At 39.0% G+C, this 26,908-nt stretch overlaps 2 protein-coding genes across 2 annotated transcripts; both read left to right on the top strand.

The window, feature by feature from the left end:
- Positions 1-7,967: 7,967 nt before the first annotated feature.
- On the top strand, positions 7,968-10,023 carry LOC142955184 (hepcidin-like). Its single transcript, XM_076096629.1, has 3 exons — positions 7,968-9,236; positions 9,333-9,410; positions 9,584-10,023. Exons 1-3 carry the CDS (start codon positions 9,150-9,152, stop codon positions 9,677-9,679), a joined length of 261 nt encoding a protein of 86 aa, XP_075952744.1. The 5' UTR covers positions 7,968-9,149; the 3' UTR covers positions 9,680-10,023.
- Positions 10,024-19,593: 9,570 nt separating this feature from the next.
- LOC142955146 (hepcidin-like) lies at positions 19,594-20,707 on the top strand. The gene is made up of 3 exons (XM_076096532.1): positions 19,594-20,114; positions 20,211-20,288; positions 20,462-20,707. The coding sequence occupies exons 1-3, from the start codon at positions 20,028-20,030 to the stop codon at positions 20,555-20,557; spliced, it is 261 nt and encodes an 86-aa protein (XP_075952647.1). The 5' UTR covers positions 19,594-20,027; the 3' UTR covers positions 20,558-20,707.
- The last annotated feature ends 6,201 nt before the right edge of the window (positions 20,708-26,908 follow it).

A 26,908-nucleotide genomic window follows, 5' to 3' on the forward strand; every position in this document is an offset into this window, starting at 1 on the left:
AGATTCCCGCACCTGTATGAAGTTTTCCACAACAACCACTGAATATTTATTTGTTATGCTTTTTATCCTCGTTTAAAGCAATTGTGGAACTTTCAACTGTACTTGTGGTTTATCACAATAAACTTTCATTTTACAATATACATTTATATAACGTGTGAACATGTTCTTTTAACAGTGAATATGCACAACTGACAGACACACCGTTGATGACAGCATTAACATGAGGAATGTTTTGTGTCCTGCTGTCAATAGTGAGACTGAACTTTTGTTTTTACTGTGTGTCGCATCTCCTAGTTTAAGCATTTATATAACACATGAACCAGAATACCACGTTAGGTCCCACTCGGCTACCAAGGCATTCCTAATTTTACAACTTTCAGTCGTACCTGTGGTTGTAAATACCTGAGGATGTTACTGGATTTGGTCCCGCTGTAGTTCATGTGTGCTCAGTGATGTGACTGCATCCTCCGTACACACTATCCTAAATATCTGCAGAAACTACAGAACACCTGGCCACAACACCTGTAGAAAAATCACATAGTATTGTGTTTTGTACATACACAGAATGTTGCAGCCGTGTTCAACAGAGGACTGTATGTCATTAAAAATGTATTAAATGTTAAACACACAGCCATCACAAATTAACTGGTTTAAAGGTCCTGCACTTACACCGGGTATTTTTCAAATTAGAAGCTGCATTGGACACATATGGAGATATTAATGAACACATTTATGTTTGTTGTTGTTGCTGTATATCACCTGGTTCTCTGGATCCATGTTTTACATATGTGAGGGTGTGTGTGTTGTTAATGCTCTTTAGTGAAAACAAAGTGTTTTGTAATGAACACTTTCTCCCTCTCTGCTCTCCTGTTGTCTTCACTGTCTGTTCACTCTCATCCTGGTAAAACTGGGACACCACACACCAACTTAAAACAGAGTGTTAGGTGTTGTTTTAATAGACACTTAGATGCTCTCACACGGTTAACAGTCACAAAACATATTTTACCTCCGTTAACAAAGATGGAGCACACTTGAAATAAAAAAAAATAAGTTTTTATATGAAATGAATAATATTATGTTGACATGATTGCACCGTTTGGACTTAATTTTGCAAGTTGGTTCATCGTGACGAGACATAATGTGCCATAGAAAGATAAGACAAGGTAATATTTAACAAAATATGGGCCGATTCCAACACTTTTGGAGCCAGTTGTGGTTGTTGACACTGATGTTGTGGTCCGCTGAAGCCAGCACGTGGGCCAGCAAGGTTATCAAATCATGAGACGGAAGGAGATTTTGGTTATTGCAACAGATATTTACCACTGAGGTCTTTCAACTATGCGTCTTAATGTGCCAGAGATATGCTTTGAGTGCCGACTTATTATGAAACAGGCCGTGTGGTAGAACTACATTTCTGTCACACCACTAATGTTACATTGTATGTGGAGGTCATGAAATCAAACAGGGGTATATTGTTGTTTAGGCTCAGTGATCTATGCAATAGCTGGACCTGTGCAGTCTTACTGTCTTTAACTCTCCTGGCTTGTTTCCTGCAGGTAAAAGCACATTAGATGGAAGATATTTGAAAAGTTCATCGGCCATTTACTGTTGTTGAGCAGAAAAAATGGGCCAAGGTCAAAAGCAGAACATTTCTAAATTCTACTCCCAGCACAGCCCATTTCAGGAAGCAGGTAAGTTTGTGCCGGTGGTGAGGCAACAATGACCCGACTGAGTATAAATACCAGTACTTTTACACACTCAGCCATCAGACAGACAAAACTCAAACCTGACAAGAGTCACCAGAAGATCAGAAAGAATCGAGTTGATACCAACAACTAAACAACTTCTACTCTCTGAAGATGAAGACATTCAGTGTTGCTGTTGCAGTGGCCGTCGTGCTCACCTTTATTTGTATTCAGCAGAGCTCTGCTGTCCCAATCACTGAGGTAAGAACTTGACTTATACTCACTAATCATCTATAAATGTTCTGTCCAGGTCCTAAAATGTGGCCCTTATTGTAAATGTGCACGATTCATCAACAGGTGCAGGAGCTGGAGGAGCCAATGAGCATCGACGACCCCGTTGCTGAACATGAGGAGACATCAGTGGACTCATGGAAGGTATGTTGAGTTCACTGAATGAATGTGGCCGAACGCAATGAGCTGATTTAAGTGTAAGTGGATGTGTTTTCCCCACAAAGAGCCCTGATGCTCTCTGAAGGAGAGAGAATAAACAGAGTGAGTGATGATGTTGGAGATGAACACACTGATCATGTTTTTTATCTCTCACACAGATGCCGTATAACATCAGAGAGAAGCGCAATGCCACGATTGTTTTCTATTGATGCTGTATGAAAATGTTCAGGATGTACACAGTTCTTGCTCAGTGATGTTTCTGTATCATTCTTATATTTTGCTGAATATCAATTAAAGGTGATGATCAATACCTTTTAATTGTCACAAAACATCCTTTTACCATTAATACAAACCTCCCCTCTTTCTTCTAAAATATCTGTCCTGAACTGTCCCTCATTCAGCAAACACAGTTGTCACTCCCAACATGTCTTTTGCATCACTTAGATTACACTGTGTCAGAAAATACTACATCGAACAGTAGAAACTAACTGAGTAGTTTGAATTGCTAAGATGAAGCAGAAACAAGCTCACCAGTTGGGGTAAAGACTAAAACTTTGACTTGTGTTCCAGCAGCGCTTCTATCCAACCACTCCAGTCAAAACACAGAGTTTTATTTAGCCAATAAATACCACACATGAAGAACTAATATGATGAAGTATAGATGAAGAGATGTTCTGAAAACTAAATGACACTGTGTTCATCATGATCAGATCAAATGAAATAGTTCAAACAGTAGTTTTCAGAATTGCTGATGGTGATGCTCTCCTCTCATATTGAAAAATGAAAAGGTTTAGTCAGCTGTACAGTCTAACCGACGAGGATCCATTAATGGTTGTGTTTGTTGACATAGAGGTTATCAGAAGGCTTTTGACAGAGTGGCAGGAGGGAAGGGATTTTGATTATTGCACAAGATTTTTGAAAAGACCGAAGTTACTAAAGATTCAAACGGCCCCTAACTTTAATTACACAGTGATTATTATATTTGTTTTTTTCAAAGGTTTTTCTTACAAATCTCACACAATTTTAAAAATATAGAAATATTTAAATCCAATAATAGCCGGGTGTTTTCTTTACAATTGAGATTATTATTCCTGCACCTGTATGAGGTTTTCCACAACAACCACTGAATATTAATATGTTATGTTTTGTTTTCATTATTTAAAGCAATTGTGCGACTTTCAATTGTACTTGTGGTTTTAAATATCTGTGTATGTTATTGGATTTGGTCACGCTGTAGTTCATGTGTGCTCAGTGATCAAACACAACATTTCCAAATTCTACTCCCAGCACAGCCCATTCCGGGAAGCAGGTACATTTGTGCCGGTGGTGAGGCAACAATGACCCGACTGAGTATAAATACCAGTACTTTTACACACTCAGCCATCAGACAGACAAAACTCAAACTTGACAAGAGTCACCAGAAGATCAGAAAGAATCGAGTTGATACCAACAACTAAACAACTTCTACTCTCCGAAGATGAAGACATTCAGTGTTGCTGTTGCAGTGGCCGTCGTGCTCACCTTTATTTGTCTTCAGCAGAGCTCTGCTGTCCCAATCACTGAGGTAAGAACTTGACTTATACTCACTAATCATCTATAAATGTTCTGTCCAGGTCCTAAAATGTGGCCCTTATTGTAAATGTGCACGATTCATCAACAGGTGCAGGAGCTGGAGGAGCCAATGAGCATCGACGACCCCGTTGCTGAACATGAGGAGACATCAGTGGACTCATGGAAGGTATGTTGAGTTCACTGAATGAATGTGGCCGAACACAATGAGCTGATTTAAGTGTAAGTGGATGTGTTTTCCCCACAAAGAGCCCTGATGCTCTCTGAAGGAGAGAGAATAAACAGAGTGAGTGATGATGTTGGAGATGAACACATTGATCATGTTTTTTATCTCTCACACAGATGCCGTATAACATCAGAGAGAAGCGCGGCATGAAGGGCAAATGTCGGTGCAGCCAATGCTGCAGTAGCTGCAGCAGTCGCTGCTCCAGTTGCTGCATAGCCTGAGGAGTCCTGCTCCAACATCCACTAATTTAATAATTTGTCCGAAAGACAATGTAACACTTTGATTTGTATTGATGCTGTATGAAAATGTTCAGGATGTTTCTGGATGTACACAGTTCTTGCTCAGTGATGTTTCTGTATCATCCTCATATTTTGCTGAATATCAATTAAAGTGGATGATCAATACCTTTTAATTGTCACGAAACCTCCTTTTACCATTAATACAAACCTCCCCTCTTTCTTCTAAAATATCTGTCCTGAACTGTCCCTCATTCAGCAAACACAGTTGTCACTCCCAACATGTCTTTTGCATCACTTAGATTACACTGTGTCAGAAAATACTACATCGAACAGTAGAAACTAACTGAGTAGTTTGAATTGCTAAGATGAAGCAGAAACAAGCTCACCAGTTGGGGTAAAGACTAAAACTTTGACTTGTGTTCCAGCAGCGCTTCTATCCAACCACTCCAGTCAAAACACAGAGTTTTATTTAGCCAATAAATACCACACATGAAGAACTAATATTGTATTGTATTCAATGTATTGGTTATTTTATATGTCCTTTAGCAACACCTAGTATCGATTGTGAATAGCTGCACTGAACAGGAAGTGAGCGAAGTGTAAATAGTCAGAGTAACAGGAAGTGATGTTCAAGAAGTGCCGTGTGCCCATGGACTCATTGACTGAGCATCTCAGTGTTCAATCCATATAATCCTGTGCCTTGAAGTCCACAAAATCGGCTTCATCCGTAAGTGTGTTACTATTTACAGTTATATTAACATGTTTATATTCATATTTCTTTGGGTTGTGTTAGTAGCATTTATACTGATGTACTAGCTATTAAGTACTTACAAAGGCACTTACCTTTTGTATTGTTTGTGCTCTTTTTCAGTTTTACAAAAATTATTACATATTTTCCACCATTAAACCTTGCAAATACAACAACCTGTCTGTTCCTTGGAGGATACGGTGCTGGGAAATATATTGTCAAGCTGGCTGTATAGCTGAAAACTACGTTTTACTAAAACAACTTTTAGTGAGGACAGCACACCAACACTCCATAGACGATCATTTTCAATAGTTTTAGTTTTTTAATTCTATTTTATTTCATGTCCACCATTATTTATTTATGTATATTCATGACTTGCTGTTTTTATTGTTTTCATACTGACAGGTCAAGTAATCCTAAAATGTTTGAATGATGAGACATTTTTAATCAAATGTGATACCACTTTAATGTTCATTCTAGGTTTGATTGAAAGTTTGTTTAATTGTTTGGTCCATTTAACAATTGCAAAGAAATAAAGAACAACGTTGCTCGTCACAGATCTGTGTATGTTTCCTCTGTGTCTTCAGTGGAAGTCACGCTTCATACCTCATGATTTATTCTCTATTAAGTCGGTTTCCATTGCGCTTTGTCGCATTTTTGTTTTGATCGATTACGTATTAGTGTGATGTATGATTGAGCTGTACTTCTTAGCAAGTAAGACAGAAAGTAAGACAATAACAAAGTAATGGTTGATTTAATGTTGGACAAAAACTGTGGCACACAAACAAAGACAGAGAGTTTCCCAGTCTTCAGGAATTTCCCATTCACAGGATCACGTAGGGATGCTGGGAATAGGGAGTGTGGCAAGTGCTGTCAGTGATGAGGCAACAGTGGTCCAAGTGAGTATAAATACCAGCACATGTTACACATTCAACCATTAGACAGGAGAACTCAGAGGAGCTGACAAGAGTCACCACAAGATCTGAAGAAATCTACTTGATTTGAAAACGTAAACCAGTCAAACCGTGCTAAGATGAAGACATTCAGTGTTGCTGTTGCAGTGGCCGTCGTGCTCACCTTTATTTGTATTCAGCAGAGCTCTGCTGTCCCAATCACTGAGGTAAGAACTTGACTTATACTCACTAATCATCTATAAATGTTCTGTCCAGGTCCTAAAATGTGGCTCTTATTGTAAATGTGCACGATTCATCAACAGGTGCAGGAGCTGGAGGAGCCAATGAGCATCGACGACCCCGTTGCTGAACATGAGGAGACATCAGTGGACTCATGGAAGGTATGTTGAGTTCACTGAATGAATGTGGCCGAACACAATGAGCTGATTTAAGTGTAAGTGGATGTGTTTTCCCCACAAAGAGCCCTGATGCTCTCTGAAGGAGAGAGAATAAACAGAGTGAGTGATGATGTTGGAGATGAACACATTGATCATGTTTTTTATCTCTCACACAGATGCCGTATAACATCAGAGAGAAGCGCGGCATTAAGTGCAAAGTTTGCTGTGGCTGCTGCAGACCCGGGGTCTGTGGATTGTGCTGCAAATTCTGAGGAGTCCTGCTCCAACAACCATGCTTTTTCTAAATATGATACTGCAGTGTATTACCACAATAAACTTTAGTGTCACTACATCAACGTGTGTTAAAGTGTTTTAATTACAAAAGCAAAAAGAGCTTTTTCCACAAAAGACACTTTGAAATGTCCCAGTAGGAAAAGCACAGGTGGAGACAAGAACATGAATGACGGCTGAATTCCATTTAGCTGCTTCAGGTCCTGGTATTGTGCATGCTGGCTCACTGTCATGACTCAACTGGGATACTTGAATAGAACTGAGCACTTTAATATTATTAGTAACACATGTCCTTCTCCTGACAAGACAAGTTAAAATGTCTGCAGTGAAAAAGGCTGATGGTGGTTGTGACGGCTGCACTTTTAGATGTCTCTAACCCTCCTGCACACACTCAGTTTTCTATCGTTCCATCAGAAAAGAGATGAATGTCACACACAGCTTTTGTTTCATACCTCACATCACCTCATAGTCTCAGTATTGTTGGCAATACATTGGTTTCCATTCTTGGAGCACACATTAAGTTAACTTCTCTACCGTCACATTTTAGTTCTCCTTAAGTCATTTTAGTTGAGTTACCAGGGCTGAGGAGGGGGCCGCCGCTGGTTGCTGCTGCTGGAGGGACATCTTGGCAGACCTGAGCAAAAGATGGAGCCCCTAAGCAGAGCTCTGTAAATCAGGAAGTGACCAATCAGAATGTACCAAGTCCAAGTCACATCACGGGGGTGATTGGGTTTGCTACTTCAGAGATATTGTATATTTCTTCAGACCATAATCAGTAATAATTGCTCCACATAACGATAGATTAACTGTCCAGTTTTGTTGTATTTGTAGATCTGCAGGTGGTAGTGTTACCCCTTTGTTTCAAAAATGGTCTGATGAGCCGTTATAATGGCCTGTGTCCCTCTGGGGTCAGTTTGGTCTGATCAGATCTACTCAGTTCATGTTAAGTGAACATAGACTGAGTGAAGATCGGTTTAGTTGATCTCTTTTATGGTCCGAGAACTTCATTGCATGTTTTGTAAATTGTTTCATTTTGGGAAAAAAAAAACAAAGCTCTTTTTAGGAATTGGAGAAATTATTTTAAAAGTCATTATATTGTATTTTTGCATTGACTAAATGTTGCGGTTGTGTTTAGAGGCCGACTGTACACCATTCAAATAATAAATGTATTCAATATAAAAAAGGGGATTTTGCACACCGAGGACGTAAACGGGCAATCCTCCTGCTAACATGACGACGTGCAGAAGGTTTAGTAACGTGTTTTCTGGAACTAGAACAAGAGAAGAGTGAACTCTTCATTTGGGCAGCAAGGCTTTACAGATAGGCTTAGATATTTAAACAGGGTTTTGATTATTAAAGCTGACGTGATCAGAGACATTTGGAAATTAACTCAAATACAGAAGGTTTTTAATACGTAAAATTTAATGTATTATAAAAGTTCCAAAAATTCCACACCCCACAGGTTACATTTTAAGAAAATGAAATACAAGTGTTGATATTATCTTGTGGAACATCATGTAGACTTACACTTCTTCATCCTCAAGTGGAAGCAAGCTTGTTTTGTTGCTTAGACTGATTTGAGAAAAGCTTCCTTCAAACAAGTGAGCGTCCAGACCAACAACTCCAGGCCGCTGATAGTAGTTACTAAGATTGTAGTGATTGGTTTTATTGTTAAAAGACAAGGTGATGCTTCCTCTTCATATTCAAAATAACAGATGTAGAGCCATTCATGGTTGTGTTTGTTGACACTGATGTTGTGGTCACGTGACACGAGCGAGCACACAGGCCAGCAGGGTTTTCAGTAAATGAAAGTGAGTGAAGTCGGGGATTTTGCTTTTTGCACAAGAGACTGTATTTGGAAAGACTTGAGTTACACTGAGAAATTAAATGGCCATTGGTTCTATTAATGCCAACAATCCATAGATGATCATTTTCAATAGTTTTAGTTTTTGAATTCTTTTTTATTTCATGTCCACCATTATTTATTTATGTATATTCATGACTTGCTGATTTTTTTTGTTTTCATACTGACAGGTCAAGTAATCCTAAAATGTTTGAATGATGAGAAAGTTTTAATCAAATGTGATACCACTTTAATGTTCATTCTAGGTTTGATTGAAAGTTTGTTTAATTGTTTGGTCCATTTAACAATTGCAAAGAAATAAGGAACAACGTTGCTCGTCACAGATCTGTGTATGTTTCCTCTGTGTCTTCAGTGGAAGTCACGCTTCATACCTCATGATTTATTCTTTATTAAGTCGGTTTCCATTGCACTTTGTCGCATTTTAGTTTTGATCAATTACGTATTAGTGTGATGTATGATTGAGCTGTACTTCTTAGCAAGTAAGACAGTAAAAGAGTAATGGTTGATTTAATGTTGGACAAAAACTGTGGCACACAAACAAAGACAGAGAGTTTCCCAGTCTTCAGGAATTTCCCATTCACAGGATCACGTAGGGATGCTGGGAATAGGGAGTGTGGCAAGTGCTGTCAGTGATGAGGCAACAGTGGTCCAAGTGAGTATAAATACCAGCACATGTTACACATTCAACCATCAGACAGGAGAACTCAGAGGAGCTGACAAGAGTCACCACAAGATCTGAAGAAATCTACTTGATTTGAAAACTTAAACCAGTCAAACCGTGCTAAGATGAAGACATTCAGTGTTGCTGTTGCAGTGGCCGTCGTGCTCACCTTTATTTGTATTCAGCAGAGCTCTGCTGTCCCAATCACTGAGGTAAGAACTTGACTTATACTCACTAATCATCTATAAATGTTCTGTCCAGGTCCTAAAATGTGGCCCTTATTGTAAATGTGCACGATTCATCAACAGGTGCAGGAGCTGGAGGAGCCAATGAGCATCGACGACCCCGTTGCTGAACATGAGGAGACATCAGTGGACTCATGGAAGGTATGTTGAGTTCACTGAATGAATGTGGCCGAACACAATGAGCTGATTTAAGTGTAAGTGGATGTGTTTTCCCCACAAAGAGCCCTGATGCTCTCTGAAGGAGAGAGAATAAACAGAGTGAGTGATGATGTTGGAGATGAACACATTGATCATGTTTTTTATCTCTCACACAGATGCCGTATAACATCAGAGAGAAGCGCGGCATTAAGTGCAAAGTTTGCTGTGGCTGCTGCACACCCGGGGTCTGTGGATTGTGCTGCAAATTCTGAGGAGTCCTGCTCCAACAACCATGCTTTTTCTAAATATGATACTGCAGTGTATTATCACAATAAACTTCAGTGTCACTACATCAACGTGTGTTAAAGTGTTTTAATTACAAAAGCAAAAAGAGCTTTTTCCACAAAAGACACTTTGAAATGTCCCAGTAGGAAAAGCACAGGTGGAGACAAGAACATGAATGACGGCTGAATTCCATTTAGCTGCTTCAGGTCCTGGTATTGTGCATGCTGGCTCACTGTCATGACTCAACTGGGATACTTGAATAGAACTGAGCACCTTCAATGTTTTCAGTAACATATGTCCTTCTCCTGACAAGACAAGTTAAAATGTCTGCAGTGAAAAAGGCTGATGGTGGTTGTGACGGCTGCACTTTTAGATGTCTCTAACCCTCCTGCACACACCTTAGTGTTCTATAGTTCCATCAGAAAAGAGATGAATGTCACACACAGCTTTTGTTTCATACCTCACATCACCTCATAGTCTCAGTATTGTTGGCAATACATTGGTTTCCATTCTTGGAGCACACATTAAGTTAACTTCTCTACCGTCACATTTTAGTTCTCCTTAAGTCATTTTAGTTGAGTTACCAGGGCTGAGGAGGGGGCCGCCGCTGGTTGCTGCTGCTGGAGGGACATCTTGGCAGACCTGAGCAAAAGATGGAGCCCCTAAGTAGAGCTCTGTAAATCAGGAAGTGACCAATCAGAATGTACCAAGTCCAAGTCACATCACGGGGGTGATTGTGTTTGCTACTTCAGAGATATTGTATATTTCTTCAGACCATAATCGGTAATAATTGCTCCACATAACGATAGATTAACTGTCCAGTTTTGTTGTATTTGTAGATCTGCAGGTGGTAGTGTTACCCCTTTGTTTCAAAAATGGTCTGATGAGCCGTTATAATGGCCTGTGTCCCTCTGGGGTCAGTTTGGTCTGATCAGATCTACTCAGTTCATGTTAAGTGAACATAGACTGAGTGAAGATCGGTTTAGTTGATCTCTTTTATGGTCCGAGAACTTCATTGCATGTTTTGTAAATTGTTTCATTTTGGGAAAAAAAAAACAAAGCTCTTTTTAGGAATTGGAGAAATTATTTTAAAAGTCATTATATTGTATTTTTGCATTGACTAAATGTTGCGGTTGTGTTTAGAGGCCGACTGTACACCATTCAAATAATAAATGTATTCAATATAAAAAAGGGGATTTTGCACACCGAGGACGTAAACGGGCAATCCTCCTGCTAACATGACGACGTGCAGAAGGTTTAGTAACGTGTTTTCTGGAACTAGAACAAGAGAAGAGTGAACTCTTCATTTGGGCAGCAAGGCTTTACAGATAGGCTTAGATAATTAAACAGGGTTTTGATTATTAAAGCTGACGTGATCAGAGACATTTGGAAATTAACTCAAATACAGGTTTTTAATACGTAAAATTAAATGTATTATAAAAGTTCCAAAAATTCCACACCCCACAGGTTACATTTTAAGAAAATGAAATACAAGTGTTGATATTATCTTGTGGAACATCATGTAGACTTACACTTCTTCATCCTCAAGTGGAAGCAAGCTTGTTTTGTTGCTTAGACTGATTTGAGAAAAGCTTCCTTCAAACAAGTGAGCGTCCAGACCAACAACTCCAGGCCGCTGATAGTAGTTACTAAGATTGTAGTGATTGGTTTTATTGTTAAAAGACAAGGTGATGCTTCCTCTTCATATTAAAAACAACAGATGTAGAGCCATTCATGGTTGTGTTTGTTGACACTGATGTTGTGGTCACGTGACACGAGCGAGCACACAGGCCAGCAGGGTTTTCAGTAAATGAAAGTGAGTGAAGTCGGGGATTTTGCTTTTTGCACAAGAGACTGTATTTGGAAAGACTTGAGTTACACTGAGAAATTAAATGGCCATTGGTTCTATTAATGCCAACAATCCATAGATTATCATTTTCAATAGTATTAGTTTTTGAATTCTTTTTTATTTCATGTCCACCATTATTTATTTATGTATATTCATGACTTGCTGTTTTTTTTGTTTTCATACTGACAGGTCAAGTAATCCTAAAATGTTTGAATGATGAGAAAGTTTTAATCAAATGTGATACCACTTTAATGTTCATTCTAGGTTTGATTGAAAGTTTGTTTAATTGTTTGGTCCATTTAACAATTGCAAAGAAATAAGGAACAACGTTGCTCGTCACAGATCTGTGTATCTCTTATTGTAAATGTGCACGATTCATCAACAGGTGCAGGAGCTGGAGGAGCCAATGAGCATCGACGACCCCGTTGCTGAACATGAGGAGATATCAGTGGACTCATGGAAGGTATGTTGAGTTCACTGAATGAATGTGGCCGAACACAATGAGCTGATTTAAGTGTAAGTGGATGTGTTTTCCCCACAAAGAGCCCTGATGCTCTCTGAAGGAGAGAGAATAAACAGAGTGAGTGATGATGTTGGAGATGAACACATTGATCATGTTTTTTATCTCTCACACAGATGCCGTATAACATCAGAGAGAAGCGCGGCAATGTCACACGTTGATTTGTATTCATGCTGTATGAAAATGTTCAGGATGTTTCAGGATGTACACAGTTCTTGCTCAGTGATGTTTCTGTATCATCCTCATATTTTGCTGAATATCTATTAAAGTGGATGATCAATACCTTTTAATTGTCACAAAACATCCTTTTACCATTAATACAAACCTCCCCTCTTTCTTCTAAAATATCTGTCCTGAACTGTCCCTCATTCAGCAAACACAGTTGTCACTCCCAACATATCTTTTGCATCACTTAGATCAGTGATTCTCAACTGGTGGGTCGCGACCCAAAAGTGGGTCGCGGACCTGTTTTCAGTGGGTCGCGGGCCTTTGCCGAACAAAAAAATTTTTTATGCAGCGGAATTATTCCAGCATTTACGGCACTTGTTCAGCGGTGCAGGAAAAACACTGACCAAGGGTACTTCTCAAGTCTCTTAATTGCATCCCCGTTTCCCTCACTTGTGTCCTTTCCTTGCGTCTTAGTCCCTCCCACCAGGGATGCATGGAGGAAACCATGCTAGGAGAGAGGAACGAGGGAATATGTTTTAAAATACATGAGACGTCCTTTCCTCAGTTGCGTCATGTGAAGCGACGTCTGTTCACATGATCACTGTACTTAATAACAGTAACTAATAATACTAATAACTAATAAAGACACACAGTAATCACCACTGTAGAGGTGTTTCTCTCTGTAGTCTGTTAACAAATTGTGTTCTGTGTTCTGTTTATAAGCGCAGCATCGATTTCTACCGGCGGAATGCGATCGTCTTATTTATGAATTATTTGCGTCTGTACGTTTTGAAATTATGATTGTGACGTCGATATTAAATAACCCAGAATATGATTATTGTTTCTCTTAAATTATAAAACTCATCAAACACTCAGGAATGATTTTAAAAGTGTTTCGTCTCTCCAGCTCTCTCTGACTTTAATTGTTTCCATAATAAAGGTTATTGAGGGAAATATCAGATCATGAAACCACAAATCTTTCTAATAAATGTAGAAAGTTGTTTGTGGTCGTTTTGTTGTTCAGACTACAATTAACATTTATTTAAACCAGATGTTGAATCAGAAAACGAATCAAATATAAACTTGAGTTTAATCTGTGATCCGTCTTCACTGTTTACATGTTGAAAAAAATCTCATCAGTCCGATCGGCTGCAGCGTCCAATCACATGACAGATGAACAATGAGGGGGCGTGTTGGCCGTAAAAAGACTTCCTGGAAGTCTGTTCTCGTGGTTCCTCGCTCATGGCTCCTCAGAGATCCCTCCTCCCTCCTCGATCCTCGCTCCTCTGAGCTACATTAGAGCTTTGGGACGGCCGCGGCGCAGAAACAACTTCCGGTTCAAGCGAGGATCGAGGAGTGAGGAAACGACAATTAAGAGACTTCAGATGTACCCCAATGCGTTGGGAATCACATCACGTGATGCAGCTCAGCCAATCAAATATGGGTATTCTGACAAGTTTCCTCACTTGAGTGAGATGTACACACACCGTGGCACACGAGAGACGAGGATATAGACAGCAGAGCAGGACTATTGAAGTGAGAGTTGTGAAAGTCAAATCATAGGACGATTTCCAAAAGAGAAAAATGGCCAGAGAGACCGGAGTCATTAGACTCTGACTGGACAGACTCATAGAGGTGAATTCTTCCAACACTAATTTCTCTTTTTGGAAGATGAGAAAAATAGAATATCGTGGCTTTTTCACTTCACCCTGAATGAACTGAATTTAAAGCTGCAGGGCAATTCAGTGAAAATAACTTTTCTAAAATGAATTTTGTTACGTAATTTATTTTTTATTCCAGCCGTTATTTTACTTGAAATGAGAAGAACATTTATTCATGTATTTCTATGTATTATTTATAATCCATCTAGTTAAATTTGAAAAATGAGAATAATATTTGTTAAAATATAATTGATGTGTACTTTCTTTATTTGATTTGGCAGCTGTTTACTACACAGAGACGTTACTACTACTAGACTTCTTGAATATAGATCGTGTGGGATCGTGGGTCGCAGCTTGTCATTAATTAAGGGGTGATGGTGGGTCCCGCAGCCAGACCAGTTGAGAACCACTGACTTAGATTACACTGTGCCAGAAAATACTACATCGAACAGTAGAAACTAACTGAGTAGTTTGAATTGCTAAGATGAAGCAGAAACAAGCTCACCAGTTGGGGTAAAGACTAAAACTTTGACTTGTGTTCCAGCAGCGCTTCTATCCAACCACTCCAGTCAAAACACAGAGTTTTATTTAGCCAATAAATACCACACATGAAGAACTAATATGATGAAGTATAGATGAAGAGATGTTCTGAAAACTAAATGACACTGTGTTCATCATGATCAGATCAAATGAAATAGTTCAAACAGTAGTTTTCAGAATTGCTGATGGTGATGCTCTCCTCTCATATTGAAAAATGAAAAGGTTTAGTCAGCTGTACAGTCTAACCGACGAGGATCCATTCATGGTTGTGTTTGTTGACATAGAGGTTATCAGAAGGCTTTTGACAGAGTGGCAGGAGGGAAGGGATTTTGGTTATTGCACAAGATTTTTGGAAAGACCGAAGTTACTAAAGATTCAAACGGCCCCTAACTTTAATTACACAGTGATTATTATATTTGTTTTTTTCAAAGGTTTTTCTTACAAATCTTACAAAATTTGAAAAAGAAAAAAATATTTAAATCTAATAATAGCCAGGTGTTTTGTTTACAATTGAGATGATTATTCCTGCACCTGTATGAGGTTACCATACCAGGGACCTGAGTACACTGTAAACTCAGATAAAATGATTGTATTAAAAAAGACATTTCAGTTATTCACACTAGAGAAAATGTATTTGTTTAAAGTGGATTCGACTTCAATGCCAAATGGTCTAAAAGTAACTATTGAAGTTGAATACACTCAAATCTAGAGTTGAAGTTACTTTGTACTTTATTCTGCATTTTCTCTGATGATTACTTGTTACGATAAAACTTTATTTAAATACTGAAGCTAATAAGCAAAATAAATGATGGAAGTTGTGTTATAAGGAGCAACTAAAAACACACTGTGGAAGGGTTAAAGTTCAAGACAAAAACACGGACCACTCCCAGACCGGACAACACCGTGGTATCACAAGATAGCCACGCCCTAAAGCATACCCTGCTCCATGGTCTATTTTATTCTAAATGGGACCGTCATTTAAGCCAAAGCTAAACAAGGATGGCTCACTCAGACTGAGGGTAAAATTCTGGCCTTCTTTTGACAGATCAGAGACAGAATGGAAACAGGAGAGAGAGAGAGGCATGACATAATAAACAAAGGTCCCACTCAGCTACCAAGGCATTCCTAATTTTACAACTTTCAGTCGTACCTGTGGTTGTAAATATCTGAGGATGTTACTGGATTTGGTCCCGCTGTAGTTCATGTGTGCTCAGTGATGTGACTGCATCCTCCGTACACACTATCCTAAATATCTGCAGAAACTACAGAACACCTGGCCACAACACCTGTAGAAAAATCACATAGTATTGTGTTTTGTACATACACAGAATGTTGCAGCTGTGTTCAACAGAGGACTGTATGTCATTAAAAATGTATTAAATGTTAAACACACAGCCATCACAAATTCACTGGTTTAAAGGTCCTGCACTTACACCGGGTATTTTTCAAATTAGAAGCTGCATTGGACACATATGGAGATATTAATGAACACATTTATATTTGTTGTTGTTGCTGTATATCACCTGGTTCTCTGGATCCATGTTTTACATATGTGAGGGTGTGTGTGTTGTTAATGCTCTTTAGTGAAAACAAAGTGTTTTGTAATGAACACTTTCTCCCTCTCTGCTCTCTTGTTGTCTTCACTGTCTGTTCACTCTCATCCTGGTAAAACTGGGACACCACACACCAACTTAAAACAGAGTGTTAGGTGTTGTTTTAATAGACACTTAGATGCTCTCACACGGTTAACAGTCACAAAACATATTTTACCTCCGTTAACAAAGATGGAGCACACTTGAAATAAAAAAAAATAAGTTTTTATATGAAATGAATAATATTATGTTGACATGATTGCACCGTTTGGACTTAATTTTGCAAGTTGGTTCATCGTGACGAGACATAATGTGCCATAGAAAGATAAGACAAGGTAATATTTAACAAAATATGGGCCGATTCCAACACTTTTGGAGCCAGTTGTGGTTGTTGACACTGATGTTGTGGTCCGCTGAAGCCAGCACGTGGGCCAGCAAGGTTATCAAATCATGAGACGGAAGGAGATTTTGGTTATTGCAACAGATATTTACCACTGAGGTCTTTCAACTATGCGTCTTAATGTGCCAGAGATATGCTTTGAGTACCGACTTATTATGAAACAGGCCGTGTGGTAGAACTACATTTCTGTCACAATACTAATGTTACATTGTATGTGGAGGTCATGAAATCAAACAGGGGTATATTGTTGTTTAGGCTCAGTGATCTATGCAATAGCTGGACCTGTGCAGTCTTACTGTCTTTAACTCTCCTGGCTTGTTTCTTGCAGGTAAAAGCACATTAGATGGAAGATATTTGTAAAGTTCATCGGCCATTTACTGTTCTTGAGCAGACAAAATGGGCCAAGGTCAAAAGCAGAACATTTCTGTTGCAGTGGCCGTCGTGCTCACCTTTATTTGTATTCAGCAGAGCTCTGCTGTCCCAATCACTGAGGTAAGAACTTGACTTATACTCACTAATCATCTATAAATGTTCTGTCCAGGTCCTAAAATGTGGCCCTTATTGTAAATGTGCACGATTCATCAACAGGTGCAGGAGCTGGAGGAGCCAATGAGCATCGACGACCCCGTTGCTGAACATGAGGAGACATCAGTGGACTCATGGAAGGTATGTTGAGTTCACTGAATGAATGTGGCCGAACACAATGAGCTGATTTAAGTGTAAGTGGATGTGTTTTCCCCACAAAGAGCCCTGATGCTCTCTGAAGGAGAGAGAATAAACAGAGTGAGTGATGATGTTGGAGATGAACACATTGATCATGTTTTTTATCTCTCACACAGATGCCGTATAACATCAGAGAGAAGCGCGGCATTAAGTGCAAAGTTTGCTGTGGCTGCTGCAGACCCGGGGTCTGTGGATTGTGCTGCAAATTCTGAGGAGTCCTGCTCCAACAACCATGCTTTTTCTAAATATGATACTGCAGTGTATTATCACAATAAACTTTAGTGTCACTACATCAACGTGTGTTAAAGTGTTTTAATTACAAAAGCAAAAAGAGCTTTTTCCACAAAAGACACTTTGAAATGTCCCAGTAGGAAAAGCACAGGTGGAGACAAGAACATGAATGACGGCTGAATTCCATTTAGCTGCTTCAGGTCCTGGTATTGTGCATGCTGGCTCACTGTCATGACTCAACTGGGATACTTGAATAGAACTGAGCACCTTCAATGTTTTCAGTAACATATGTCCTTCTCCTGACAAGACAAGTTAAAATGTCTGCAGTGAAAAAGGCTGATGGTGGTTGTGACGGCTGCACTTTTAGATGTCTCTAACCCTCCTGCACACACTCAGTTTTCTATCGTTCCATCAGAAAAGAGATGAATGTCACACACAGCTTTTGTTTCATGCCTCACATCACCTCATAGTCTCAGTATTGTTGGCAATACATTGGTTTCCATTCTTGGAGCACACATTAAGTTAACTTCTCTACCGTCACATTTTAGTTCTCCTTAAGTCATTTTAGTTGAGTTACCAGGGCTGAGGAGGGGGCCGCCGCTGGTTGCTGCTGCTGGAGGGACATCTTGGCAGACCTGAGGAAAAGATGGAGCCCCTAAGCAGAGCTCTGTAAATCAGGAAGTGACCAATCAGAATGTACCAAGTCCAAGTCACATCACGGGGGTGATTGTGTTTGCTACTTCAGAGATATTGTATATTTCTTCAGACCATAATCGGTAATAATTGCTCCACATAACGATAGATTAACTGTCCAGTTTTGTTGTATTTGTAGATCTGCAGGTGGTAGTGTTACCCCTTTGTTTCAAAAATGGTCTGATGAGCCGTTATAATGGCCTGTGTCCCTCTGGGGTCAGTTTGGTCTGATCAGATCTACTCAGTTCATGTTAAGTGAACATAGACTGAGTGAAGATCGGTTTAGTTGATCTCTTTTATGGTCCGAGAACTTCATTGCATGTTTTGTAAATTGTTTCATTTTGGGAAAAAAAAAACAAAGCTCTTTTTAGGAATTGGAGAAATTATTTTAAAAGTCATTATATTGTATTTTTGCATTGACTAAATGTTGCGGTTGTGTTTAGAGGGCGACTGTACACCATTCAAATAATAAATGTATTCAATATAAAAAAGGGGATTTTGCACACCGAGGACGTAAACGGGCAATCCTCCTGCTAACATGACGACGTGCAGAAGGTTTAGTAACGTGTTTTCTGGAACTAGAACAAGAGAAGAGTGAACTCTTCATTTGGGCAGCAAGGCTTTACAGATAGGCTTAGATATTTAAACAGGCTTTTGATTATTAAAGCTGACGTGATCAGAGACATTTGGAAATTAACTCAAATACAGAAGGTTTTTAATACGTAAAATTTAATGTATTATAAAAGTTCCAAAAATTCCACACCCCACAGGTTACATTTTAAGAAAATGAAATACAAGTGTTGATATTATCTTGTGGAACATCATGTAGACTTACACTTCTTCATCCTCAAGTGGAAGCAAGCTTGTTTTGTTGCTTAGACTGATTTGAGAAAAGCTTCCTTCAAACAAGTGAGCGTCCAGACCAACAACTCCAGGCCGCTGATAGTAGTTACTAAGATTGTAGTGATTGGTTTTATTGTTAAAAGACAAGGTGATGCTTCCTCTTCATATTCAAAATAACAGATGTAGAGCCATTCATGGTTGTGTTTGTTGACACTGATGTTGTGGTCACGTGACACGAGCGAGCACACAGGCCAGCAGGGTTTTCAGTAAATGAAAGTGAGTGAAGTCGGGGATTTTGCTTTTTGCACAAGAGACTGTATTTGGAAAGACTTGAGTTACACTGAGAAATTAAATGGCCATTGGTTCTATTAATGCCAACAATCCATAGATGATCATTTTCAATAGTTTTAGTTTTTGAATTCTTTTTTATTTCATGTCCACCATTATTTATTTATGTATATTCATGACTTGCTGATTTTTTTTGTTTTCATACTGACAGGTCAAGTAATCCTAAAATGTTTGAATGATGAGAAAGTTTTAATCAAATGTGATACCACTTTAATGTTCATTCTAGGTTTGATTGAAAGTTTGTTTAATTGTTTGGTCCATTTAACAATTGCAAAGAAATAAGGAACAACGTTGCTCGTCACATATCTGTGTATGTTTCCTCTGTGTCTTCAGTGGAAGTCACGCTTCATACCTCATGATTTATTCTTTATTAAGTCGGTTTCCATTGCACTTTGTCGCATTTTAGTTTTGATCAATTACGTATTAGTGTGATGTATGATTGAGCTGTACTTCTTAGCAAGTAAGACAGTAAAAGAGTAATGGTTGATTTAATGTTGGACAAAAACTGTGGCACACAAACAAAGACAGAGAGTTTCCCAGTCTTCAGGAATTTCCCATTCACAGGATCACGTAGGGATGCTGGGAATAGGGAGTGTGGCAAGTGCTGTCAGTGATGAGGCAACAGTGGTCCAAGTGAGTATAAATACCAGCACATGTTACACATTCAACCATCAGACAGGAGAACTCAGAGGAGCTGACAAGAGTCACCACAAGATCTGAAGAAATCTACTTGATTTGAAAACTTAAACCAGTCAAACCGTGCTAAGATGAAGACATTCAGTGTTGCTGTTGCAGTGGCCGTCGTGCTCACCTTTATTTGTATTCAGCAGAGCTCTGCTGTCCCAATCACTGAGGTAAGAACTTGACTTATACTCACTAATCATCTATAAATGTTCTGTCCAGGTCCTAAAATGTGGCCCTTATTGTAAATGTGCACGATTCATCAACAGGTGCAGGAGCTGGAGGAGCCAATGAGCATCGACGACCCCGTTGCTGAACATGAGGAGACATCAGTGGACTCATGGAAGGTATGTTGAGTTCACTGAATGAATGTGGCCGAACACAATGAGCTGATTTAAGTGTAAGTGGATGTGTTTTCCCCACAAAGAGCCCTGATGCTCTCTGAAGGAGAGAGAATAAACAGAGTGAGTGATGATGTTGGAGATGAACACATTGATCATGTTTTTTATCTCTCACACAGATGCCGTATAACATCAGAGAGAAGCGCGGCATTAAGTGCAAAGTTTGCTGTGGCTGCTGCACACCCGGGGTCTGTGGATTGTGCTGCAAATTCTGAGGAGTCCTGCTCCAACAACCATGCTTTTTCTAAATATGATACTGCAGTGTATTATCACAATAAACTTCAGTGTCACTACATCAACGTGTGTTAAAGTGTTTTAATTACAAAAGCAAAAAGAGCTTTTTCCACAAAAGACACTTTGAAATGTCCCAGTAGGAAAAGCACAGGTGGAGACAAGAACATGAATGACGGCTGAATTCCATTTAGCTGCTTCAGGTCCTGGTATTGTGCATGCTGGCTCACTGTCATGACTCAACTGGGATACTTGAATAGAACTGAGCACTTTAATATTATTAGTAACACATGTCCTTCTCCTGACAAGACAAGTTAAAATGTCTGCAGTGAAAAAGGCTGATGGTGGTTGTGACGGCTGCACTTTTAGATGTCTCTAACCCTCCTGCACACACCTTAGTGTTCTATAGTTCCATCAGAAAAGAGATGAATGTCACACACAGCTTTTGTTTCATGCCTCACATCAACTCATAGTCTCAGTATTGTTGGCAATACATTGGTTTCCATTCTTGGAGCACACATTAAGTTAACTTCTCTACCGTCACATTTTAGTTCTCCTTAAGTCATTTTAGTTGAGTTACCAGGGCTGAGGAGGGGGCCGCCGCTGGTTGCTGCTGCTGGAGGGACATCTTGGCAGACCTGAGCAAAAGATGGAGCCCCTAAGCAGAGCTCTGTAAATCAGGAAGTGACCAATCAGAATGTACCAAGTCCAAGTCACATCACGGGGGTGATTGTGTTTGCTACTTCAGAGATATTGTATATTTCTTCAGACCATAATCGGTAATAATTGCTCCACATAACGATAGATTAACTGTCCAGTTTTGTTGTATTTGTAGATCTGCAGGTGGTAGTGTTACCCCTTTGTTTCAAAAATGGTCTGATGAGCCGTTATAATGGCCTGTGTCCCTCTGGGGTCAGTTTGGTCTGATCAGATCTACTCAGTTCATGTTAAGTGAACATAGACTGAGTGAAGATCGGTTTAGTTGATCTCTTTTATGGTCCGAGAACTTCATTGCATGTTTTGTAAATTGTTTCATTTTGGGAAAAAAAAAACAAAGCTCTTTTTAGGAATTGGAGAAATTATTTTAAAAGTCATTATATTGTATTTTTGCATTGACTAAATGTTGCGGTTGTGTTTAGAGGCCGACTGTACACCATTCAAATAATAAATGTATTCAATATAAAAAAGGGGATTTTGCACACCGAGGACGTAAACGGGCAATCCTCCTGCTAACATGACGACGTGCAGAAAGTTTAGTAACGTGTTTTCTGGAACTAGAACAAGAGAAGAGTGAACTCTTCATTTGGGCAGCAAGGCTTTACAGATAGGCTTAGATAATTAAACAGGGTTTTGATTATTAAAGCTGACGTGATCAGAGACATTTGGAAATTAACTCAAATACAGGTTTTTAATACGTAAAATTAAATGTATTATAAAAGTTCCAAAAATTCCACACCCCACAGGTTACATTTTAAGAAAATGAAATACAAGTGTTGATATTATCTTGTGGAACATCATGTAGACTTACACTTCTTCATCCTCAAGTGGAAGCAAGCTTGTTTTGTTGCTTAGACTGATTTGAGAAAAGCTTCCTTCAAACAAGTGAGCGTCCAGACCAACAACTCCAGGCCGCTGATAGTAGTTACTAAGATTGTAGTGATTGGTTTTACTGTTAAAAGACAAGGTGATGCTTCCTCTTCATATTCAAAATAACAGATGTAGAGCCATTCATGGTTGTGTTTGTTGACACTGATGTTGTGGTCACGTGACACGAGCGAGCACACAGGCCAGCAGGGTTTTCAGTAAATGAAAGTGAGTGAAGTCGGGGATTTTGCTTTTTGCACAAGAGACTGTATTTGGAAAGACTTGAGTTACACTGAGAAATTAAATGGCCATTGGTTCTATTAATGCCAACAATCCATAGATTATCATTTTCAATAGTATTAGTTTTTGAATTCTTTTTTATTTCATGTCCACCATTATTTATTTATGTATATTCATGACTTGCTGTTTTTTTTGTTTTCATACTGACAGGTCAAGTAATCCTAAAATGTTTGAATGATGAGAAAGTTTTAATCAAATGTGATACCACTTTAATGTTCATTCTAGGTTTGATTGAAAGTTTGTTTAATTGTTTGGTCCATTTAACAATTGCAAAGAAATAAGGAACAACGTTGCTCGTCACAGATCTGTGTATCTCTTATTGTAAATGTGCACGATTCATCAACAGGTGCAGGAGCTGGAGGAGCCAATGAGCATCGACGACCCCGTTGCTGAACATGAGGAGATATCAGTGGACTCATGGAAGGTATGTTGAGTTCACTGAATGAATGTGGCCGAACACAATGAGCTGATTTAAGTGTAAGTGGATGTGTTTTCCCCACAAAGAGCCCTGATGCTCTCTGAAGGAGAGAGAATAAACAGAGTGAGTGATGATGTTGGAGATGAACACATTGATCATGTTTTTTATCTCTCACACAGATGCCGTATAACATCAGAGAGAAGCGCGGCAATGTCACACGTTGATTTGTATTCATGCTGTATGAAAATGTTCAGGATGTTTCAGGATGTACACAGTTCTTGCTCAGTGATGTTTCTGTATCATCCTCATATTTTGCTGAATATCTATTAAAGTGGATGATCAATACCTTTTAATTGTCACAAAACATCCTTTTACCATTAATACAAACCTCCCCTCTTTCTTCTAAAATATCTGTCCTGAACTGTCCCTCATTCAGCAAACACAGTTGTCACTCCCAACATATCTTTTGCATCACTTAGATCAGTGATTCTCAACTGGTGGGTCGCGACCCAAAAGTGGGTCGCGGACCTGTTTTCAGTGGGTCGCGGGCCTTTGCCGAACAAAAAAATTTTTTATGCAGCGGAATTATTCCAGCATTTACGGCACTTGTTCAGCGGTGCAGGAAAAACACTGACCAAGGGTACTTCTCAAGTCTCTTAATTGCATCCCCGTTTCCCTCACTTGTGTCCTTTCCTTGCGTCTTAGTCCCTCCCACCAGGGATGCATGGAGGAAACCATGCTAGGAGAGAGGAACGAGGGAATATGTTTTAAAATACATGAGACGTCCTTTCCTCAGTTGCGTCATGTGAAGCGACGTCTGTTCACATGATCACTGTACTTAATAACAGTAACTAATAATACTAATAACTAATAAAGACACACAGTAATCACCACTGTAGAGGTGTTTCTCTCTGTAGTCTGTTAACAAATTGTGTTCTGTGTTCTGTTTATAAGCGCAGCATCGATTTCTACCGGCGGAATGCGATCGTCTTATTTATGAATTATTTGCGTCTGTACGTTTTGAAATTATGATTGTGACGTCGATATTAAATAACCCAGAATATGATTATTGTTTCTCTTAAATTATAAAACTCATCAAACACTCAGGAATGATTTTAAAAGTGTTTCGTCTCTCCAGCTCTCTCTGACTTTAATTGTTTCCATAATAAAGGTTATTGAGGGAAATATCAGATCATGAAACCACAAATCTTTCTAATAAATGTAGAAAGTTGTTTGTGGTCGTTTTGTTGTTCAGACTACAATTAACATTTATTTAAACCAGATGTTGAATCAGAAAACGAATCAAATATAAACTTGAGTTTAATCTGTGATCCGTCTTCACTGTTTACATGTTGAAAAAAATCTCATCAGTCCGATCGGCTGCAGCGTCCAATCACATGACAGATGAACAATGAGGGGGCGTGTTGGCCGTAAAAAGACTTCCTGGAAGTCTGTTCTCGTGGTTCCTCGCTCATGGCTCCTCAGAGATCCCTCCTCCCTCCTCGATCCTCGCTCCTCTGAGCTACATTAGAGCTTTGGGACGGCCGCGGCGCAGAAACAACTTCCGGTTCAAGCGAGGATCGAGGAGTGAGGAAACGACAATTAAGAGACTTCAGATGTACCCCAATGCGTTGGGAATCACATCACGTGATGCAGCTCAGCCAATCAAATATGGGTATTCTGACAAGTTTCCTCACTTGAGTGAGATGTACACACACCGTGGCACACGAGAGACGAGGATATAGACAGCAGAGCAGGACTATTGAAGTGAGAGTTGTGAAAGTCAAATCATAGGACGATTTCCAAAAGAGAAAAATGGCCAGAGAGACCGGAGTCATTAGACTCTGACTGGACAGACTCATAGAGGTGAATTCTTCCAACACTAATTTCTCTTTTTGGAAGATGAGAAAAATAGAATATCGTGGCTTTTTCACTTCACCCTGAATGAACTGAATTTAAAGCTGCAGGGCAATTCAGTGAAAATAACTTTTCTAAAATGAATTTTGTTACGTAATTTATTTTTTATTCCAGCCGTTATTTTACTTGAAATGAGAAGAACATTTATTCATGTATTTCTATGTATTATTTATAATCCATCTAGTTAAATTTGAAAAATGAGAATAATATTTGTTAAAATATAATTGATGTGTACTTTCTTTATTTGATTTGGCAGCTGTTTACTACACAGAGACGTTACTACTACTAGACTTCTTGAATATAGATCGTGTGGGATCGTGGGTCGCAGCTTGTCATTAATTAAGGGGTGATGGTGGGTCCCGCAGCCAGACCAGTTGAGAACCACTGACTTAGATTACACTGTGCCAGAAAATACTACATCGAACAGTAGAAACTAACTGAGTAGTTTGAATTGCTAAGATGAAGCAGAAACAAGCTCACCAGTTGGGGTAAAGACTAAAACTTTGACTTGTGTTCCAGCAGCGCTTCTATCCAACCACTCCAGTCAAAACACAGAGTTTTATTTAGCCAATAAATACCACACATGAAGAACTAATATGATGAAGTATAGATGAAGACATGTTCTGAAAACTAAATGACACTGTGTTCATCATGATCAGATCAAATGAAATAGTTCAAACAGTAGTTTTCAGAATTGCTGATGGTGATGCTCTCCTCTCATATTGAAAAATGAAAAGGTTTAGTCAGCTGTACAGTCTAACCGACGAGGATCCATTCATGGTTGTGTTTGTTGACATAGAGGTTATCAGAAGGCTTTTGACAGAGTGGCAGGAGGGAAGGGATTTTGGTTATTGCACAAGATTTTTGAAAAGACCGAAGATACTAAAGATTCAAACGGCCCCTAACTTTAATTACACAGTGATTATTATATTTGTTTTTTTCAAAGGTTTTTCTTACAAATCTTACAAAATTTGAAAAAGAAAAAAATATTTAAATCTAATAATAGCCAGGTGTTTTGTTTACAATTGAGATGATTATTCCTGCACCTGTATGAGGTTACCATACCAGGGACCTGAGTACACTGTAAACTCAGATAAAATGATTGTATTAAAAAAGACATTTCAGTTATTCACACTAGAGAAAATGTATTTGTTTAAAGTGGATTCGACTTCAATGCCAAATGGTCTAAAAGTAACTATTGAAGTTGAATACACTCAAATCTAGAGTTGAAGTTACTTTGTACTTTATTCTGCATTTTCTCTGATGATTACTTGTTACGATAAAACTTTATTTAAATACTGAAGCTAATAAGCAAAATAAATGATGGAAGTTGTGTTATAAGGAGCAACTAAAAACACACTGTGGAAGGGTTAAAGTTCAAGACAAAAACACGGACCACTCCCAGACCGGACAACACCGTGGTATCACAAGATAGCCACGCCCTAAAGCATACCCTGCTCCATGGTCTATTTTATTCTAAATGGGACCGTCATTTAAGCCAAAGCTAAACAAGGATGGCTCACTCAGACTGAGGGTAAAATTCTGGCCTTCTTTTGACAGATCAGAGACAGAATGGAAACAGGAGAGAGAGAGAGGCATGACATAATAAACAAAGGTCCCACTCGGCTACCAAGGCATTCCTAATTTTACAACTTTCAGTCGTACCTGTGGTTGTAAATATCTGAGGATGTTACTGGATTTGGTCCCGCTGTAGTTCATGTGTGCTCAGTGATGTGACTGCATCCTCCGTACACACTATCCTAAATATCTGCAGAAACTACAGAACACCTGGCCACAACACCTGTAGAAAAATCACATAGTATTGTGTTTCGTACATACACAGAATGTTGCAGCCGTGTTCAACAGAGGACTGTATGTCATTAAAAATGTATTAAATGTTAAACACACAGCCATCACAAATTAACTGGTTTAAAGGTCCTGCACTTACACCGGGTATTTTTCAAATTAGAAGCTGCATTGGACACATATGGAGATATTAATGAACACATTTATATTTGTTGTTGTTGCTGTATATCACCTGGTTCTCTGGATCCATGTTTTACATATGTGAGGGTGTGTGTGTTGTTAATGCTCTTTAGTGAAAACAAAGTGTTTT

The sequence above is a fragment of the Anarhichas minor genome, unplaced genomic scaffold (genome assembly GCF_050575085.1).
Source record: "Anarhichas minor isolate MPS153535 unplaced genomic scaffold, ASM5057508v1 ptg000022l, whole genome shotgun sequence".
NCBI lineage: Eukaryota > Metazoa > Chordata > Actinopteri > Perciformes > Anarhichadidae > Anarhichas > Anarhichas minor.

What these genes read in the sequence shown, in the direction of transcription:
- LOC142955184 (XM_076096629.1), top strand. Translation starts at nt 9,150, where the DNA reads ATGAAGACATTCAGTGTTGCTGTTGCAGTGGCCGTCGTGCTCACCTTT. An exon ending in CTGCTGTCCCAATCACTGAG is followed by an intron (nt 9,237 to 9,332) that starts GTAAGAACTTGA and finishes ATTCATCAACAG; the next exon opens with GTGCAGGAGCTGGAGGAGCC. An exon ending in CATCAGTGGACTCATGGAAG is followed by an intron (nt 9,411 to 9,583) that starts GTATGTTGAGTT and finishes TCTCTCACACAG; the next exon opens with ATGCCGTATAACATCAGAGA.
- LOC142955146 (XM_076096532.1), top strand. Translation starts at nt 20,028, where the DNA reads ATGAAGACATTCAGTGTTGCTGTTGCAGTGGCCGTCGTGCTCACCTTT. An exon ending in CTGCTGTCCCAATCACTGAG is followed by an intron (nt 20,115 to 20,210) that starts GTAAGAACTTGA and finishes ATTCATCAACAG; the next exon opens with GTGCAGGAGCTGGAGGAGCC. An exon ending in CATCAGTGGACTCATGGAAG is followed by an intron (nt 20,289 to 20,461) that starts GTATGTTGAGTT and finishes TCTCTCACACAG; the next exon opens with ATGCCGTATAACATCAGAGA.